Source organism: Notolepis coatsorum (genome assembly GCF_963971535.1).
Source record: "Notolepis coatsorum genome assembly, chromosome: 2".
NCBI lineage: Eukaryota > Metazoa > Chordata > Actinopteri > Aulopiformes > Paralepididae > Notolepis > Notolepis coatsorum.
This window is the reverse complement of record NC_140166.1, coordinates 1,400,873-1,420,702: the sequence shown is the minus strand read 5'-3', so window position 1 is coordinate 1,420,702 and position 19,830 is coordinate 1,400,873. Positions and strand designations below refer to the sequence as shown.

Below are 19,830 nucleotides of genomic sequence, written 5' to 3'. Positions count from 1 at the left end.
ATGTTTATTATCTCTGAGTAGTGATACACTCTCAGACCCAAATTAATATATATATTTTTTTTATCCCAATTTCTCACATTACATTCACCCTGAATGTTGACGTTATCCAGGTGAAAAGTTAACTTCATAAATCATTTGATGTATAATTAAATCAAAGGAAATGCGTTTGGGTCTGAGAGTGTGGCCGGTCTGCCGTTCTGCAGCTGGATACTATTGGTTTGTTTTGGCAAAATTCTTCTGCTCTGTGTGACAATAAATAAATTAATGATGATATGCAATTTAAAACCAAAACTAAGGCCTCAGTATGAGTTTAAGACGTGAACATGGTCATGTTTGTTGAATAAAAAAAGAAAAAGTAAAAAAAAAAATCGGATCGGGAAATATCGGTATCGGTAGATACTCAAAATCACATGATCGGGATCGGATCGGGAGCAAAAAAACGTGATCGGGACATCCCTAATAAGGACAGCAGCAGGCATAGGAACCAGGAGAGGGTTTGACATTAATGAAACAGGCGTTTAAAATGTGTGTTTAACCCTTTAATCGCCAAGGACAACTTTAGACGTCATTGCTCGCCATGCTTAATCTGCCAATGACGTCGTACAGCGTCTTTGAGATCAATATTTCAAAAATCTGTCATGGCAATCATATTTCACCCACGGAGACTTGAGACTTGCTGTTGATCTCCTCTCAACTCTCCAACGGTTCAAGACCGCCATCTGGTGGCCGATCGGCGAATCGCCAAAACCGGAAGTGAGTGGCCGAAAGTGGTGCTCGCCCATATTTCGTCCGGCCACTCGCGGGACTCCAGCTTGATACACTGGATAGCGATCCGTTGCCAATAACTCGATAAACAACATGATTTGGACGTATATAGTATTATACAACCTGGAAATGGATCGCATATATCAACATCCCATAATAGCGATCTTTCTGCTCCACGCTGATCACCCAACGGTCAGAGGAAGCTGCGGTGAGTTTCAGCGTGTTTGATTATTATTTTCGATACAAACTGCTCTGATCAATATATGACCCATACTACATAAATGATTTAACGTGGGCCACGGACTTATAAACCCCCCCCCCACCCCCCCGCCCCCCGCCCCCCTCCGGTCACCAGCAGATGATGAGGCATGACGTTTAGGACCTTGTACAATTGACATTTTTAATCTGACGTCAATCGGTATCAAACTACATTTGATGATCTAATATATGTATTTATGGCTATAACTCACGTTCTGCAGAATGCTGCAGAAAACGATAAAAACATATTTATACTTTAGACCGTATTTTAGTATGAATATGTGAATGAAAAAGTAGAACGTTGCTACATCCTAAACGATAGATACTTGACGTTGAATGGGCCATAATAACGTCAATTTAGCAATACAATTTAAAAGGTTATAGCCCTGCAGAGAAGGGGATCATCTCCATAGACAAATAGAGATGGCAGAGGATGGTATAAGGATGGATATAAGCGTGGCAGAGAAAGGGTTAAAGGTTAAAGCTGTTGTCATGGCAGCGGCACATAGTAACCAGGAGAGGGGCGGGCCTGTCGTTGCTATGGCGAGAATATAGAAAAGGGAGTTTCTTCCGGGTGTAAGCCAGACTGAGAAACGAATCCCACAGAGGAGAGAGGAACCATCAGAGACTTGGAAGCGATTCCCCCTCCCCTCGTGGAGAAAGGAGGGGAGGACTGACGTGGCACGACCACAATGACAGGCTTTTGGGATAACAGCAAACGATCACCGAGCGGGGTAACAGGAGATCATTAGAATAATGAACTTTAGTGTTCCATCAGAGACTTTCGCAGGGACAACACAATCTGATAACATCTGATCGGAGGCTTTTGGTTTATGTAATAAACAACGTTTTTCAAGAAAAGGGACTATGCGGCCTAGTGTCAAATTCTTATGCTTGCGGATTGCATTAACGGGGGATGACAAAGACTATCAGCCAGTATGAGAAGACGTCGGAGAGATAAAAACACAACGCAGGGTCAGTGGATGGAGAGATGATAACACAAGCCAAACAGACGAAGACGTGATACTGGCTGATTGATCAGAATCTAACACTCTTGTTAGGGCTGGGCGATATAACGATAAATATCGCGATATATTTTAATAATCGATATCTAATATCGATTTTTTTATTTATTTTTTTTTTGTGTGACCTGCAACAGGGCAGTTTTAAAACCAGAGACAGTGGACAGACTTGTCTTTCTTGCCTGCAACTTAAAGTAATGGCTTTGCTTGTCCAAATGACAATACTGACCAAATTGAGATTTCTTTTTCTCTTGTCCATTTATTTTGTTTGCTTTCTAATTTAAAATAGTTTGAAACCGTCTGTACACAGTAGGCTATGTGTGCTAGCAGAGCTAGTCTCCAGTCATGAGTCATGGTGCACATGGTTTGTCCACCAAAAAAGCGCCAAAAGATAGAAAATAAACTAGCAGAGCCAGAACTGTTCAACTCCCCTGGAGCCACAGCCAGCAGAGAAGCCGGTTTACTTTCGCTTTCAAACCAGCTGCAGCCTGAGAACTGGAGTGTGAGGGGATGTAACACTAAAGATGGCGGCAACAACAAAGAATTGCTGCAAAATAAACATACATCTGTTGTTTAAAAAAAAATATATATATATATATATATACTTATAACAATTTCGATAATTATCGATATCGAGAAATATGATAACATTATCATATCGTTATCGCGATATGATTTTTTTCCATATCGCCCAGCCCTAACTATTGTACTGCATTTTTTATCATTATTATTATTATTATTATTAAACACAAATATACCGTGTTATATGCGGTTATTGTCAAATCTGAAATATACAGTGATATAAATGATAGATCTACATGGTCCAGATATTCAAGCTCGTCAAGCAGGAAACAGAGAAGTTAAGCATGAAGCTAAAAGCTGAAGGCGAATCCATAAGAAAGAGTTGTATTTATTAGGGCTGACCTTCGAATTTTTTTTTGGCAATCGAAGCTGCGGGGCCGAGATTCGATTTTAATTCGAAGCTTCGAATTAAAAAAAAATTAAAAAAGTTATATATAATTTTTCTTTTTCTTTTTTTTTTCTTTTTTTAATCTTATGTTGTGGGACTTGTACAGCACTTTGGTAAACTTTGTTGTTTTTAAATGTGCTCTATAAATAAAGTGGATTGGATTAATGAATTAAGCCCCTTTCGTGACTGTGACGCAGCCAACAGTGTGATTTAATTCAAGGTGGATCGCTGTTGTCGTTTGAACAACTTCAGATTTTATGGGAACTACCAATCCCCCAAATCAAGAATGTTTAAGATGAATGAAGTAAGATTTTGATTATTTGAAATATGGCCTGTGTAGACTAAACTATGCACAGAATTATGTCAGTCTACAAGGTCCGGATTCTACATGTGCATGACAGTAAGGTTAGTTAGGGTTAGATTTTTTTTTATTTATTTTTTTAATTTTATTTCAGATAATGGTTGAAGAAGTGCGTCTTTAGTCGACGGCGAAAGATTGGATGGGATTCGGCTGTCCTAACTGGGGTGGTTTCATTCCACCATTGTGGGGCAAGGACTGAGAATAGGCGTGTAGGTGGTGTATACAGACCAATTATCAGTGAATGTTCATGCATTTTTAAGAAGGGCAACTTCCACAAAAAAACAAAGAACTCACCAAAACATCTCAGTAGCACCTTATCTAAATGTTATATTTCATATATGGAGATTCATATTTATTTATGTATTGCATGCATTTCTACATTTTATTTCCTATTTTGTTTATTCATCCCAGTATCTTTCTTTCTTATGTGTGGAATTCTACAAGGCATTTACATTCACATTTAGTCATTTAGCTGACGCTTTTATCCAAAGCGACTTACAAGTTCTGTACGACAGGTCATCAGGAAGGATACAACTCTATCAGCTGAGTAACAATATTCATCAAAGTGTTGCGTGTTACAGTGTAGGTTAGTTTATTAGGACAAGTGCATGACAGTAAGGTTAGTTAGGGTTAGATTTTTTTTTATTTATTTTTTTTATTTTATTTCAGATAATGGTTGAAGAAGTGCGTCTTTAGTCGACGGCGAAAGATTGGATGGGATTCGACTGTCCTAACTGGGGTGGTTTCATTCCACCATTGTGGGGCAAGGACTGAGAATAGGCGTGTAGGTGGTGTATATGTGTTTGAGGATGATATCCTTCAAACAGGCAATAGTGATGATATAATTTGGGCAGTGCTGAGCTGGGTTACTTTCCTCCAGTGTATTTGTGCCCCGGCCCCACCCAATGGCCCCATGCACACACACTGAAGTAAAAATTTAAATAAAATAAAAAATTTGAAAAAAAAAATTGATTGATTTTATTTTTTTTTACTTCGATTTTTTTTTAATGTTCGAAGCTTGTGCCATCGAACGAAGCTTCGAAGTATTTAAGACAGCCCTAGTATTTATGATGACTAAGATTCTAAGAATTATATACTGTATATAGTAAAAAGTCAAATCACAAGTCACTAAAATTAATAAGTCTTCCAAATGTGCAACCGTCTTTTGATCAACCAACTGGATGCAAAATGTGAAAATAATGATTTTACTTACTCAAATCAAGATGCTGAATATCCACTTGTAGTCTCTCAAATTCAGCATCAACTTGCTGGTGTTTACCATCAACCTGAAAAGATAATTCAATTAAGTTTCCTCCATTTCACTGCTTAAAGGTGACATGCATTATAAATGTCTTTTTTGAGTCTCTAGCATTGTATTATAGTAATAGGAGTTAGTATCAATGTCTCTCTCTCTCTCTCGCTCTCTCTTTTTTTTTTTTTTTAAATAAACCTTACAGATGTCTTCCATAGACTCACAGGAATTGTGTAAAGTTGCCCAAATAGTGTTAGGAATAGCAATGCAGGTCCCCTTTAATAGTTTAAAACAAGCATACAGTAAATGTGAACGTGCATTTGATCAACTGGTGCAAGAGATGTCCTGCCTTGAAGCGAGTGCTCGACCGCTCCACCAGCAGGAAGTGGTAGTCTTCGTGTGCTCTCATGGCCTCGTGGATCCAGTGAGACAGCTTGCCTCTGCCGGCTCCAAACTCAATGAAACACCGGTTGGCTCCAAGAAGGCTCAAGGCCTCCATGTGTCCTAGAATGGAAGCCTTAGAGGGATAAGAACAGAATAGGTGCCTGTGAGGTCAATCAACCAGTGTCTCCTTGACTCGTATATATATGCACTGCAGTGCGTTTGTTGTACCTGTTGCTTCAGGTGTTTGGATGCAGAGTCTCCGTTCTGTGGATCCTGCAATGCTTCATGGAGAGCAGGATGGGACAGTGAGCGCTCTTCAAGCTGCAGGTTAAGTCCTGTAGAAACACAGAGAGCAGGATGAGACAGGGAGCTCTCTTAGAGCTGCAGGTTAAGTCCTGTAGAAACACAGAGAGCAGGATGAGACAGGGAGCTCTCTTAGAGCTGCAGGTTAAGTCCTGTAGAAACACAGAGAGCAGGATGAGACAGGGAGCTCTCTTAGAGCTGCAGGTTAAGTCCTGTAGAAACACAGAGAGCAGGATGAGACAGGGAGCTCTCTTAGAGCTGCAGGTTAAGTCCTGTAGAGACACAGAGAGCAGGATGAGACAGGGAGCTCTCTTAGAGCTGCAGGTTAAGTCCTGTAGAAACACAGAGAGCAGGATGAGACAGGGAGCTCTCTTAGAGCTGCAGGTTAAGTCCTGTAGAAACACAGAGAGCAGGATGAGACAGGGAGCTCTCTTAGAGCTGCAGGTTAAGTCCTGTAGAAACACAGGAGTGTTCTATATCTAGGAGTGTTCTCACCTCTAACGGCCAGCTTCAGTTTTTCTAAGTGCAGGTCCAGCTCTGCTTTGCTGCGCTCCACCAAGGGAACCTATAAGACAGGCAGTCACTATCAGTTCAGGGAGACCTAGAACTACTACTAAACATAACCATCATCATCACCATCATCATCATCATCATCATGGGAATAGCTCAAATAATTACCTGGTACTCTTCCACAGCTTCATCACCTGATCCAGCATTTATATCTTCTACATAATATACCTGCATTTTAAACAAGGGAAAATACTGCATTAGTAGCTGGAAACGCCTCACTCCCCAGACTGCGTGACAATGATCCACTTTGACATCTGTCACATGGAAAATTACACAATATTATGCACAAAACGTTTGGCCTTGTTTTACCTTGTGCCACGCTAGTTTGTTCCGTGTGCTGCGATGTTTGGTATCCAAGGGATAATACTAGTGCTGTCAGGCGATTACATTTTTTTATCTAATTAATTACAGGATTTGTAATTAATTAATCGAATTAATCACATTTTAATCGCATAACCATTTTATGCCTGATATTCTATAATCATATTTCAAATTGCATGTGTCCGGATGGCAGAATTCAGTACTGTATCTACAAAACCTTCTGTTTAATCATCTTCCATCTATTAATTTGCTTAGATTTTTCAGGTCTGGTCAATTTTAGCATGGTGTTATTCACAGTCAAAGATAAACACAAATATAATTGATATTCTCATTTGGTTCATTACAATTTACTCAAGCCTCGTAACAGACACAGTATTTCTGACACTGGGAATACATTCCCTGAGATCCATAGATGTCCCTAGAATCAGATACCAAGAACATGCAAATGGACCATATAAAAAAAAGTCTGTAAATGTGTATTTTACGTTCTTATGGAATGAATGAGATAATTTTTTTTTTTTATAAAAATAAAATAAAAATAGGCGGCTATGTGGCGTAGTGGGCAAGGCGCGCCACAAAATCTGGAGACGCTGGGCTTGCCTGTTCGAGCCCAGCGCTCCACATTTGCTTTCAGTTTAGCTGGTCGTCCGTACTAATACACATTGGCCGTATTAGGGGGTGGGAAACTGATGGGTGGGGATCGGGCGTTGTGGACAGCGACTCCTACAGGTCGGTTGGTGCGCCTGCGCAGTAGAATCAGGAAGTGTCGGGGGCAGCGTGAGCCTCCCACGCGTTACTCCTCGCCACTGAGAGATCGAGCTGCGCAGGTGAAAAGATGCGACTGCTGTTACCTCAAGTACCGGAGGGGACTTGTGCTATGTATGACTTAGTCCACATTGCAGCCGGCTTGTGGGAGGCAAGAAACAGCGTCCGTGACAGGGGAGGGTTGAATTGGATGATACGAAATTGGGATGAGAGAAAAATATAGAAAAATGGGAGAAAAAGTAGATAAAAAAAAATTAAAAATTAAAATCTATTTTTTTGTAATTAATTTTGAGTTAATTTTCATAACGCGATAATTTGCTGTGTAATTAATCAATCTAATTAACGCGATAAACTGACAGCCATAAATAATACAAAATGGGCTGTGAGGTTATTGAAAAATAATGTACGACACAGAGCTCATTACCACACAAGGTGAAGCCTCAGCTAATTGCATTATTTTTCTATGAATTAACCTACTTATACAATGGCATATATAAAACATATCGTCAGATCATATTCACTGTTTGGATGTCAAAATATGTCCCTCTTTTTGTATTTTCTTTTGTAAAGACCATAATACAGATTTATTCAGTGAAGTATTATTTATTTAGTTATATCGTTTATTTCATTTCTTATTTCTATTCATGCAATTGGATATATTTCAGAATTGTAAACCATTTGTGGATGTTGAAATATGCGCTTCTAATTTTTTTGTATTCCAAAGCTCATAATTCATATTTAGTTTTTGTATTCAAAAGGTCATAATTCATATGTATTTTTATTATTAGTATTTAGTATTTAGTATTTAATTACTGTCCTAGTAACATGTCCCTGTCCTACACAACTGTAGGGAGTTGTAGTGGTTACTTCCTGGTCTATAGGGAGGTGTAGTGGTTACTTCCTGGTCTATAGGGAGGTGTAGTGCTTACTTCCTGGTCTATAGGGAGGTGTAGTGGTTACTTCCTGGTCTATAGGGAGGTGTAGTGGTTACTTCCTGGTCTATAGGGAGGTGTAGTGCTTACTTCCTGGTCTATAGGGAGGTGTAGTGCTTACTTCCTGGTCTATAGGGAGTTGTAGTGGTTACTTCCTGGTCTATAGGGAGGTGTAGTGGTTACTTCCTGGTCTATAGGGAGGTGTAGTGGTTACGTCCTGGTCTACAGGGAGGTGTAGTGGTTACTTCCTGGTCTATAGGGAGGTGTAGTGGTTACTTCCTGGTCTATAGGGAGGTGTAGTGCTTACTTCCTGGTCTATAGGGAGGTGTAGTGCTTACTTCCTGGTCTATAGGGAGGTGTAGTGCTTACTTCCTGGTCTATAGGGAGTTGTAGTGGTTACTTCCTGGTCTATAGGGAGGTGTAGTGGTTACTTCCTGGTCTATAGGGAGGTGTAGTGGTTACTTCCTGGTCTATAGGGAGGTGTAGTGGTTACTTCCTGGTCTATAGGGAGGTGTAGTGCTTACTTCCTGGTCTATAGGGAGGTGTAGTGGTTACTTCCTGGTCTATAGGGAGGTGTAGTGCTTACTTCCTGGTCTATAGGGAGGTGTAGTGCTTACTTCCTGGTCTATAGGGAGTTGTAGTGGTTACTTCCTGGTCTATAGGGAGGTGTAGTGCTTACTTCCTGGTCTATAGGGAGGTGTAGTGCTTACTTCCTGGTCTATAGGGAGGTGTAGTGCTTACTTCCTGGTCTATAGGGAGGTGTAGTGCTTACTTCCTGGTCTATAGGGAGGTGTAGTGCTTACTTCCTGGTCTATAGGGAGGTGTAGTGCTTACTTCCTGGTCTATAGGGAGGTGTAGTGGTTACTTCCTGGTCTATAGGGAGGTGTAGTGCTTACTTCCTGGTCTATAGGGAGGTGTAGTGGTTACTTCCTGGTCTATAGGGAGGTGTAGTGGTTACTTCCTGGTCTATAGGGAGGTGTAGTGCTTACTTCCTGGTCTATAGGGAGGTGTAGTGGTTACTTCCTGGTCTATAGGGAGGTGTAGTGGTTACTTCCTGGTCTATAGGGAGGTGTAGTGCTTACTTCCTGGTCTATAGGGAGGTGTAGTGCTTACTTCCTGGTCTATAGGGAGTTGTAGTGGTTACTTCCTGGTCTATAGGGAGGTGTAGTGGTTACTTCCTGGTCTATAGGGAGGTGTAGTGGTTACGTCCTGGTCTACAGGGAGGTGTAGTGGTTACTTCCTGGTCTATAGGGAGGTGTAGTGGTTACTTCCTGGTCTATAGGGAGGTGTAGTGCTTACTTCCTGGTCTATAGGGAGGTGTAGTGCTTACTTCCTGGTCTATAGGGAGGTGTAGTGCTTACTTCCTGGTCTATAGGGAGTTGTAGTGGTTACTTCCTGGTCTATAGGGAGGTGTAGTGGTTACTTCCTGGTCTATAGGGAGGTGTAGTGGTTACTTCCTGGTCTATAGGGAGGTGTAGTGGTTACTTCCTGGTCTATAGGGAGGTGTAGTGCTTACTTCCTGGTCTATAGGGAGGTGTAGTGGTTACTTCCTGGTCTATAGGGAGGTGTAGTGCTTACTTCCTGGTCTATAGGGAGGTGTAGTGCTTACTTCCTGGTCTATAGGGAGTTGTAGTGGTTACTTCCTGGTCTATAGGGAGGTGTAGTGCTTACTTCCTGGTCTATAGGGAGGTGTAGTGCTTACTTCCTGGTCTATAGGGAGGTGTAGTGCTTACTTCCTGGTCTATAGGGAGGTGTAGTGCTTACTTCCTGGTCTATAGGGAGGTGTAGTGCTTACTTCCTGGTCTATAGGGAGGTGTAGTGCTTACTTCCTGGTCTATAGGGAGGTGTAGTGGTTACTTCCTGGTCTATAGGGAGGTGTAGTGGTTACTTCCTGGTCTATAGGGAGGTGTAGTGGTTACTTCCTGGTCTATAGGGAGTTGTAGTGGTTACTTCCTGGTCTATAGGGAGGTGTAGTGGTTACTTCCTGGTCTATAGGGAGGTGTAGTGCTTACTTCCTGGTCTATAGGGAGGTGTAGTGCTTACTTCCTGGTAGGGCTGGGCGATATGGCCTAAATATGATATCACGATATTTTCTGACCTTTCGGCGATACACGATACGCATCACGATGTTTTTCTTTTTTACCCCAAACAATTCATTATGAGGCTTACCAAGACAGTATTTGAGTTTGCAAGCTAACATTAAAGACAAAATAAAATACCCATGCATTTAGCATTTTTATATTAGATTTAGATTATTAGATTATATATTGCATATGAGATATTATATGATTTAGATATGAAATATGATGAATTGAAAATGGGGGACCCTGATGTAAACAAGACTAAAGTCTTTCTCTGGTCTGCATCCCCTTAACAATTGTATGTATTGAGCTGTACTGTACCCATTCTGCAATATGTTAAAGTTTTAAATCAATCAATCAATAAATAGCATTTTAGCATTTTTATGAAACTACTGTATATATGTATGTCTCTAAATGTTTTGATTAATTGAAAATGGAGGACCCTTATGTAAAAAAGCCGAAAGTCTTTTTCTGGTCTTCATCCTCCTGTACTGTATTGTACCCATTCTGCAACCTTTTAATACAGTTTTCATTCATTCATTCTGACGGAAACATAATCATTTTGATTGACAGTCGAGTCTGCCAATGACGTCACACCGCTTGCACCCGCCCTGCTGTTCTTAGCACCAATCGGCAAGCGTTATGACTTCCTGAATGTCCCGTGTGCTGAAGTGAACACTGATCATCAACAAAGCTACTAACGTTAGCTCCCCGCGGCCGTCGAGTAGGAGACCAGTGCTTCACAGGATGACTAAATGAGGCATAATGATTTTACTACAACGAATGTTATAATAAAAGCCTTTCCATACATCTGTCTGATTGAAAACTTTATTAACAGACCGCGGAATGGGCATATCTCAGCACAGGCTGAGATATGAACGAGTAACGTGTGGGCAGATTGACGCGACACAATCCTCTTGGGCAAAACATCACGATATCCACGATACGTTGAAAAAGTGTATCGTTAATGAACTGTACCCGATATTTATATAATATCGTCATATCGCCCAGCCCTACTTCCTGGTCTATAGGGAGGTGTAGTGGTTACTTCCTGGTCTATAGGGAGGTGTAGTGGTTACTTCCTGGTCTATAGGGAGGTGTAGTGGTTACTTCCTGGTCTATAGGGAGGTGTAGTGGTTACTTCCTGGTCTATAGGGAGGTGTAGTGGTTACTTCCTGGTCTATAGGGAGGTGTAGTGGTTACTTCCTGGTCTATAGGGAGGTGTAGTGCTTACTTCCTGGTCTATAGGGAGGTGTAGTGGTTACTTCCTGGTCTATAGGGAGGTGTAGTGCTTACTTCCTGGTCTATAGGGAGGTGTAGTGCTTACTTCCTGGTCTATAGGGAGGTGTAGTGCTTACTTCCTGGTCTATAGGGAGGTGTAGTGGTTACTTCCTGGTCTATAGGGAGGTGTAGTGGTTACTTCCTGGTCTATAGGGAGGTGTAGTGCTTACTTCCTGGTCTATAGGGAGGTGTAGTGCTTACTTCCTGGTCTATAGGGAGGTGTAGTGCTTACTTCCTGGTCTATAGGGAGGTGTAGTGCTTACTTCCTGGTCTATAGGGAGGTGTAGTGGTTACTTCCTGGTCTATAGGGAGGTGTAGTGGTTACTTCCTGGTCTATAGGGAGGTGTAGTGGTTACTTCCTGGTCTATAGGGAGGTGTAGTGCTTACTTCCTGGTCTATAGGGAGGTGTAGTGCTTACTTCCTGGTCTATAGGGAGGTGTAGTGGTTACTTCCTGGTCTATAGGGAGGTGTAGTGCTTACTTCCTGGTCTATAGGGAGGTGTAGTGCTTACTTCCTGGTCTATAGGGAGGTGTGCTTACTTCCTGGTCTATAGGGAGGTGTAGTGCTTACTTCCTGGTCTATAGGGAGGTGTAGTGCTTACTTCCTGGTCTATAGGGAGGTGTAGTGCTTACTTCCTGGTCTATAGGGAGGTGTAGTGCTTACTTCCCGGTCTATAGGGAGGTGTAGTGGTTACTTCCTGGTCTATAGGGAGGTGTAGTGGTTACTTCCTGGTCGATAGGGAGGTGTAGTGCTTACTTCCTGGTCTATAGGGAGGTGTAGTGGTGTAGTGGTTACTTCCTGGTCTATAGGGAGGTGTAGTGGTTACTTCCTGGTCTATAGGGAGGTGTAGTGCTTACTTCCTGGTCTATAGGGAGGTGTAGTGGTTACTTCCTGGTCTATAGGGAGGTGTAGTGGTTACTTCCTGGTCTATAGGGAGGTGTAGTGGTTACTTCCTGGTCTATAGGGAGGTGTAGTGGTTACTTCCTGGTCTATAGGGAGGTGTAGTGCTTACTTCCTGGTCTATAGGGAGGTGTAGTGCTTACTTCCTGGTCTATAGGGAGGTGTAGTGGTTACTTCCTGGTCTATAGGGAGGTGTAGTGGTTACTTCCTGGTCTATAGGGAGGTGTAGTGGTTACTTCCTGGTCTATAGGGAGGTGTAGTGGTTACTTCCTGGTCTATAGGGAGGTGTAGTGGTTACTTCCTGGTCTATAGGGAGGTGTGGTGGTTACTTCCTGGTCTATAGGGAGGTGTGGTGGTTACTTCCTGGTCTATAGGGAGGTGTGGTGGTTACTTCCTGGTCTATAGGGAGGTGTAGTGGTTACTTCCTGGTCTATAGGGAGGTGTAGTGGTTACTTCCTGGTCTATAGGGAGGTGTAGTGGTTACTTCCTGGTCTATAGGGAGGTGTGGTGGTTACTTCCTGGTCTATAGGGAGGTGTAGTGGTTACTTCCTGGTCTATAGGGAGGTGTAGTGGTTACTTCCTGGTCTATAGGGAGGTGTGGTGGTTACTTCCTGGTCTATAGGGAGGTGTAGTGGTTACTTCCTGGTCTATAGGGAGGTGTAGTGGTTACTTCCTGGTCTATAGGGAGGTGTAGTGGTTACTTCCTGGTCTATAGGGAGGTGTAGTGGTTACTTCCTGGTCTATAGGGAGGTGTAGTGGTTACTTCCTGGTCTATAGGGAGGTGTGGTGGTTACTTCCTGGTCTATAGGGAGGTGTGGTGGTTACTTCCTGGTCTATAGGGAGGTGTAGTGGTTACTTCCTGGTCTATAGGGAGGTGTAGTGGTTACTTCCTGGTCTATAGGGAGGTGTAGTGGTTACTTCCTGGTCTATAGGGAGGTGTAGTGGTTACTTCCTGGTCTATAGGGAGGTGTAGTGGTTACTTCCTGGTCTATAGGGAGGTGTAGTGGTTACTTCCTGGTCTATAGGGAGGTGTAGTGGTTACTTCCTGGTCTATAGGGAGGTGTAGTGGTTACTTCCTTGTCTATAGGGAGGTGTAGTGGTTACTTCCTGGTCTATAGGGAGGTGTAGTGGTTACTTCCTGGTCTATAGGGAGGTGTAGTGGTTACTTCCTGGTCTATAGGGAGGTGTAGTGGTTACTTCCTGGTCTATAGGGAGGTGTAGTGGTTACTTCCTGGTCTATAGGGAGGTGTAGTGGTTACTTCCTGGTCTATAGGGAGGTGTAGTGGTTACTTCCTGGTCTATAGGGAGGTGTAGTGCTTACTTCCTGGTCTATAGGGAGGTGTAGTGGTTACTTCCTGGTCTATAGGGAGGTGTGGTGGTTACTTCCTGGTCTATAGGGAGGTGTAGTGGTTACTTCCTGGTCTATAGGGAGGTGTAGTGGTTACTTCCTGGTCTATAGGGAGGTGTAGTGGTTACTTCCTGGTCTATAGGGAGGTGTAGTGGTTACTTCCTGGTCTATAGGGAGGTGTAGTGGTTACTTCCTGGTCTATAGGGAGGTGTAGTGGTTACTTCCTGGTCTATAGGGAGGTGTAGTGGTTACTTCCTGGTCTATAGGGAGGTGTAGTGGTTACTTCCTGGTCTATAGGGAGGTGTAGTGGTTACTTCCTGGTCTATAGGGAGGTGTAGTGGTTACTTCCTGGTCTATAGGGAGGTGTAGTGCTTACTTCCTGGTCTATAGGGAGGTGTAGTGGTTACTTCCTGGTCTATAGGGAGGTGTGGTGGTTACTTCCTGGTCTATAGGGAGGTGTAGTGGTTACTTCCTGGTCTATAGGGAGGTGTAGTGGTTACTTCCTGGTATATAGGGAGGTGTAGTGGTTACTTCCTGGTCTATAGGGAGGTGTAGTGGTTACTTCCTGGTCTATAGGGAGGTGTAGTGGTTACTTCCTGGTCTATAGGGAGGTGTAGTGGTTACTTCCTGGTCTATAGGGAGGTGTAGTGGTTACTTCCTGGTCTATAGGGAGGTGTAGTGGTTACTTCCTGTCTATAGGGAGGTGTAGTGGTTACTTCCTGGTCTATAGGGAGGTGTAGTGGTTACTTCCTGGTCTATAGGGAGGTGTAGTGGTTACTTCCTGGTCTATAGGGAGGTGTAGTGGTTACTTCCTGGTCTATAGGGAGGTGTAGTGGTTACTTCCTGGTCTATAGGGAGGTGTAGTGGTTACTTCCTGGTCTATAGGGAGGTGTAGTGCTTACTTCCTGGTCTATAGGGAGGTGTAGTGGTTACTTCCTGGTCTATAGGGAGGTGTGGTGGTTACTTCCTGGTCTATAGGGAGGTGTAGTGGTTACTTCCTGGTCTATAGGGAGGTGTAGTGGTTACTTCCTGGTCTATAGGGAGGTGTAGTGGTTACTTCCTGGTCTATAGGGAGGTGTAGTGGTTACTTCCTGGTCTATAGGGAGGTGTAGTGGTTACTTCCTGGTCTATAGGGAGGTGTAGTGGTTACTTCCTGGTCTATAGGGAGGTGTAGTGGTTACTTCCTGGTCTATAGGGAGGTGTAGTGCTTACTTCCTGGTCTATAGGGAGGTGTAGTGGTTACTTCCTGGTCTATAGGGAGGTGTAGTGGTTACTTCCTGGTCTATAGGGAGGTGTAGTGGTTACATCATTGTTGTTTCCGGCCGGTCCACCGTCTTGAAAACGCAATGTATTTCCCCATTGCCCATTTCTAAATCGTCTCGTTTAAAACAAATAAAAGCATAAACATTTGCATGGTTACCTTTCTGTGCATATTCATCCACAATCTATAGCTCAACATGTAAATATTCGCAATTAATCATAAAATAAAATAGCAGAATTTTATTTCAACCAAAAATGCTTTAACAATAATGTTAGTGATAGAAGGGGACTCATTTCCATGCGGCAGAATTGTTACAATAGCCAATAATTCATTTTCCCAATCAGGGTTTCCGTTAGAAAAAATTGTTGCCGGTCTCCGTGACCTGCAAGATTTCAATCTACCGGACAAATGAGATTAATTCCGGTCATAGTTTATTGAGCTTTAAAACAATTCATAGGCAGGCTATATAAAGAATGTCATCCTCAAGGCATGTAGATTTATAATATTATTACTTAAAACTAGGCTACTTTTGCGTATACAGTCATTAATTAATATATTCCAAATAAAATAAGTCCCTCGATACTCCGTGCTGCTGCTGACTTGAAATAAAATAGACAGCGTATGTGGGCAGTCGGTCCGACACTAAACAGCAGTCTGTTATAATCACATTTTTATGAGCTAACGAATTCCGTTATATTGGACATTTGTATTAATTATATCAAGCGAAGAACTGAGAAAGCAGAGAGACGGCAACATTATCGTGGTTTGCGTGACGACTCTCTCCACCTCGCAACGACTTATTTGCAAAGAGTATGGCGCTGCAGAGAAGCTGATTTAGCCGTTATTGGCTCTTTTCTGGGAACCGCACAGCAGCGCCCCCCACCCAACATTGGCTGAAAATGGCTGAATTGGAGTACTGCTGGAATACTGCATTGTGCTGTTGCCTCTCTGGCTCTGCAGCTTCACAAAAGTTCGCACACCCAGGACTAAGCTCTCGCTGACAACGTCGTTGTCATTATTAGAAGCAACGAGGAAACAAATGTAATGATCGTTTCGTTCATCGCATAGGCTATTTAATTTTAGCCTATTTTAATACAATTCAAATAATCAAATTGTGCTTAGACTCAGGGAATTATTTTCACCGGACATTAAGACCGGAGATATTAAATATGTCGGACTTCAACAGATTTTGCCGGTCAAATACCGGTAATTACCGGCTAACGGAAACGCTGTTCCCAATGATAAATCCCTATACGGGTGGATCTCGCGGGCGGTCCAAAGTGACGTCAGACTACACCTCCCTATAACCCTCAGAATCTCTCTGCAGTAACAGTAACAGGTGTTTATTCCACTCACAGGCTATAACCATCAGAATCTCTCTGTAGTAACAGAAGGTTTAGGCCATGGTTAGACTAGTGTATTTGTGGCATTTTTTTATACGTTTTTGAATACGTTTCAAGTCCCTATTACACAGAAATGCGTTTTTTGGCGTTTTTTTGTGGATACGGCTGAAACGCTAAATTGTGTTTGCGTTTTGGAGAAACGCTAAAATACGCGCCGACAACAGCGTGTAGTCTGCATGAGCCGTTGTTGCGGAAACGCCCATGCGCAGTAGATACCATCTGCGTGCCCTTCCGGTGACACTGTCCCAAACCAAATAGCTGCAGCTACTATGTGTTGTCAAGTTATTGTTATAAGGACCCCAGTCCAAGCTACAACAGTCTGCATTCCCTTAACAATTGTTTGTATTGAGCCGTATTGTATTGTACCCATATGCAATATGTTAAATAAAGTTTACATCCATTCATTCTGCTAGCATTACCGATTGGCACTGCCAATAACATGAGCTAGTGTTAGCCATCAAACCCTGTTAGCTCAAAGCTCCTCTTTCAACTTAACAAGCATTAAACAAAATGGCCCAGTCATCTATTCACCTTTGTTTAATACACACAGCGTTGTCTCTAATGTTATCTAACCACTGATAGCTCCCGATATCATCAGTTTGGTGCTGGCTAAGTAGCGTGAGCTAACGTTAGCTTCTAGCCACAATGCTATACTGTTATAATGGCATACTCCATTGACGTTAGCATGCAGCTAACAATGCTACCGATCTTTTTTTAGACTAAACTATCCGCTCTTGGTGGTCACTTGTGTTGATGTTAGTTTTGTTTCATCAACAAATGACAGGCAGAACACACAGTGAATGTATCCGTTTTGTTTATTGCACTTTTATTAGGCTTTGCTGAAAAATAATTGCTGCATTGAGTAAATAGGCAAGATGGTGGCGCCAGCGTTTCCGTTAGCCGGTAATTACCGGTATTTGTCCGGCAAAATCTCTTGAAGTCCGACATATTTAATTTCTCCGGTCTTAATGTCCGGTGAAAATAATTCCCTGAGTCTAAGCACAATTTGATTATTTGAATTGTATTAAAATAGGCTAAAATTAAATAGCCTATGCGATGAACGAAACGATCATTACATTTGTTTCCTCGTTGCTTCTAATAATGACAACGACGTTGTCAGCGAGAGCTTTAAAAACGTAGGTCTCGGTTCGCTTCATCGGACCAAACGCGAACCAAATATAGGAAGTGATTATTATTACCACTGCTCGCAGCACTCACTGCAAAACAAGCACACTGCATCTAATCTCTCTATCTATCTCTCTATCTCTCTATCTATCTATCTATCTATCTATCTATGTCTGTGCATCTTGGGAAGAAGGAAGAAAAAACGCAGCTTATTATTATTACCGAGGCGCGCGGCTTATTATTATTAAAACGGCTACTTGTGGGCACTCATAAAAACACCGTGGTCTACAAGTTTAGCGAGAGGATGGTGGTAAAGTAATGTGCTTCAATAGAACAATGGATCAATGCCATGTCAAAACTCGGCTCCGCTGATCTGGGCTCCGCAGTACACACACAGACACACACACACGCGCGCGCGCACACACAGGATCGCAGCCACACACACATTTCCACTGTCCAATAGACAAGCGCCCTTTTCGACCGCGTGACATTGAGGTGGAGAGAGTAGTCACGCAAACCACGATAATGTTGCCGGCTCTCTGCTTTCTCAGTTCTTCGCTTGATATAATTAATACAAATGTCCAATATAACGGAATTCGTTAGCTCATAAAAATGTGATTATAACAGACTGCTGTTTATATTGTTGCTGTTTTCTATTTTATTTCAAGTCAGCAGCAGCACGGAGACGGAGTATCGAGGGACTTATTTTATTTGGAATATATTAATGACTGTATACGCAAAAGTAGCCTAGTTTTAAGTAATAATATTATAAATCTACATGCCTTGAGGATGACATTCTTTATATAGCCTGCCTATCTCAATTGTTTTAAAGCTCAATAAACTATGACCGGAATTAATCTCATTTGTCCGGTAGTTGAAATCTTGCAGGTCACGGAGACCGGCAACAATTTTTTCTAACGGAAACCCTGGGTGGCGCGGCATAGGCGTCTGCCTTGTTGACATTTTCTTTGCTGGAGCTACCAGGAAGTGTATTGGCACATTCAAGTTCTGATTGGTTGAAATTGCCTTCATGTTCGCCACCTACTGCCACCTACTGCTTTGGCAGTGTACTACATCAGTGTGCTCAGGTGACAAAAAAAAAAAAAAACGAAAGTGTGACTCGAGGCGCAGGACGTCGCGGCGAAACGCGTATGACAATGATAAGAAAATGACACGAAAGGTGTAACCGCAGCCTTAGTAACATGTGTGTGTTTTTTATGTTTATTCCACTCACAGGCTTGGGCTTCTCCCTGGAGTTGCATTTCTTCAGATGTTTTGCTAGACAGTCTTCAAATACAGTACTGTGGAGAAAGAAAGCGATGACAATTTTAGGCATAGCAGTAGTCACAATATATTTATCATATCTATATTTATTTTACAATAAATGGAACAAAATAAAAGATTCGATTTTAACTAGGGATGAACCGACACCGATACGGGTCTGATAGATATACTAGGCTAAAATATGGTATCGGACAATTTCCCCAATACTACAATCTAGGCAACAATCTCAATACAAAATGGAAAATTCATAAAAGAATGTGTTCAACCAGGTGTTTCATTCCCCCCCTGTATGTAGACTGACCAAGGCATGATGTGCAACACAAAGCAGACTGTATGTAGACTAACATGATGTGCAACACAAAGCAGACTGTATGTAGACTAGGGGTGGGAATCACCAGTTTCATCACGATACGATATCGATTCTTTGGACAACGATACGATATTTGCCGATATCACAAAGTCTGCCACGATACGATTCGATTCGATTCAGGTGCCTGCGATCGATATGAGACGATATTATGTGCCCATTTAACACAATCAGTCACATTTAGATCAACTAAAAAAAGGCTACGGAAATATCAATTGACGTTTTTATTTTCGAGCTCTTCCAGACATTTAAATGAAAAACAATCTATTTTTTCTTAGCAGGCGCCCCGACCGAACTGTAGGAGTCGCTGTTTACAACGACCCGGACCCACCCCGCCAGCTTCTCCCACCCTCTAATACAGCCAATTGTATTAGTGTGAACGGCCAGCCAAGCTGGTGACAACCCCGGAGCTGTGAGCCGGATTCGAACAGGCGAATCCAGCTCACAGCTCCGGGGTTGGTGACGAACGCAATCTCCGCTACGCCACCTGACCGCCCCACAATCTATTGTTTTTAATACAAAAATAGACCTCCTGTTCACTGTAAAGTGCCACGTTTTTATATATTGAGCTTTAAACTTTAAGTAATAAAAAAATAAAATACAAAAAGTAAAATGTTTTGGAACTCACAACACGCAAGCTAAAACCCCTTCCTCTCCCAAACCGTTCCTACAATTGTTTTATGTTGCATGATGATCGTTTAAATATCAACATTATCTGTCCATCCTCAGTAAATAATATCAATATAATAATACTCCTGACTTCATCTGGTATTTTCAAACGCACACACACACACACACACACACACAGACAGAACGCGACGTGGGCATAAAAGAATGGCGACGATGCAAAGGTTGTTAGATGCATTTGACCCGTTGC

General features: G+C 42.3%; 1 protein-coding gene across 2 annotated transcripts in view; it reads right to left on the bottom strand.

The window, feature by feature from the left end:
• trmt13 (tRNA methyltransferase 13 homolog) overlaps positions 1–19,830 on the bottom strand; it is a 91,292-nt gene that overhangs the window by 33,498 nt on the left and 37,964 nt on the right. For both annotated transcript variants that reach the window (XM_084307855.1, XM_084307856.1), the window contains exons 3-8: positions 18,537–18,603; positions 5,994–6,053; positions 5,811–5,880; positions 5,241–5,347; positions 4,978–5,145; positions 4,590–4,662 (exon numbers count right to left, since the gene is read on the bottom strand). In XM_084307855.1, coding sequence (XP_084163981.1) covers positions 4,590–4,662; positions 4,978–5,145; positions 5,241–5,347; positions 5,811–5,880; positions 5,994–6,053; positions 18,537–18,603 — 545 coding nt within the window. The remainder of the gene's footprint in view (positions 1–4,589; positions 4,663–4,977; positions 5,146–5,240; positions 5,348–5,810; positions 5,881–5,993; positions 6,054–18,536; positions 18,604–19,830) is intronic.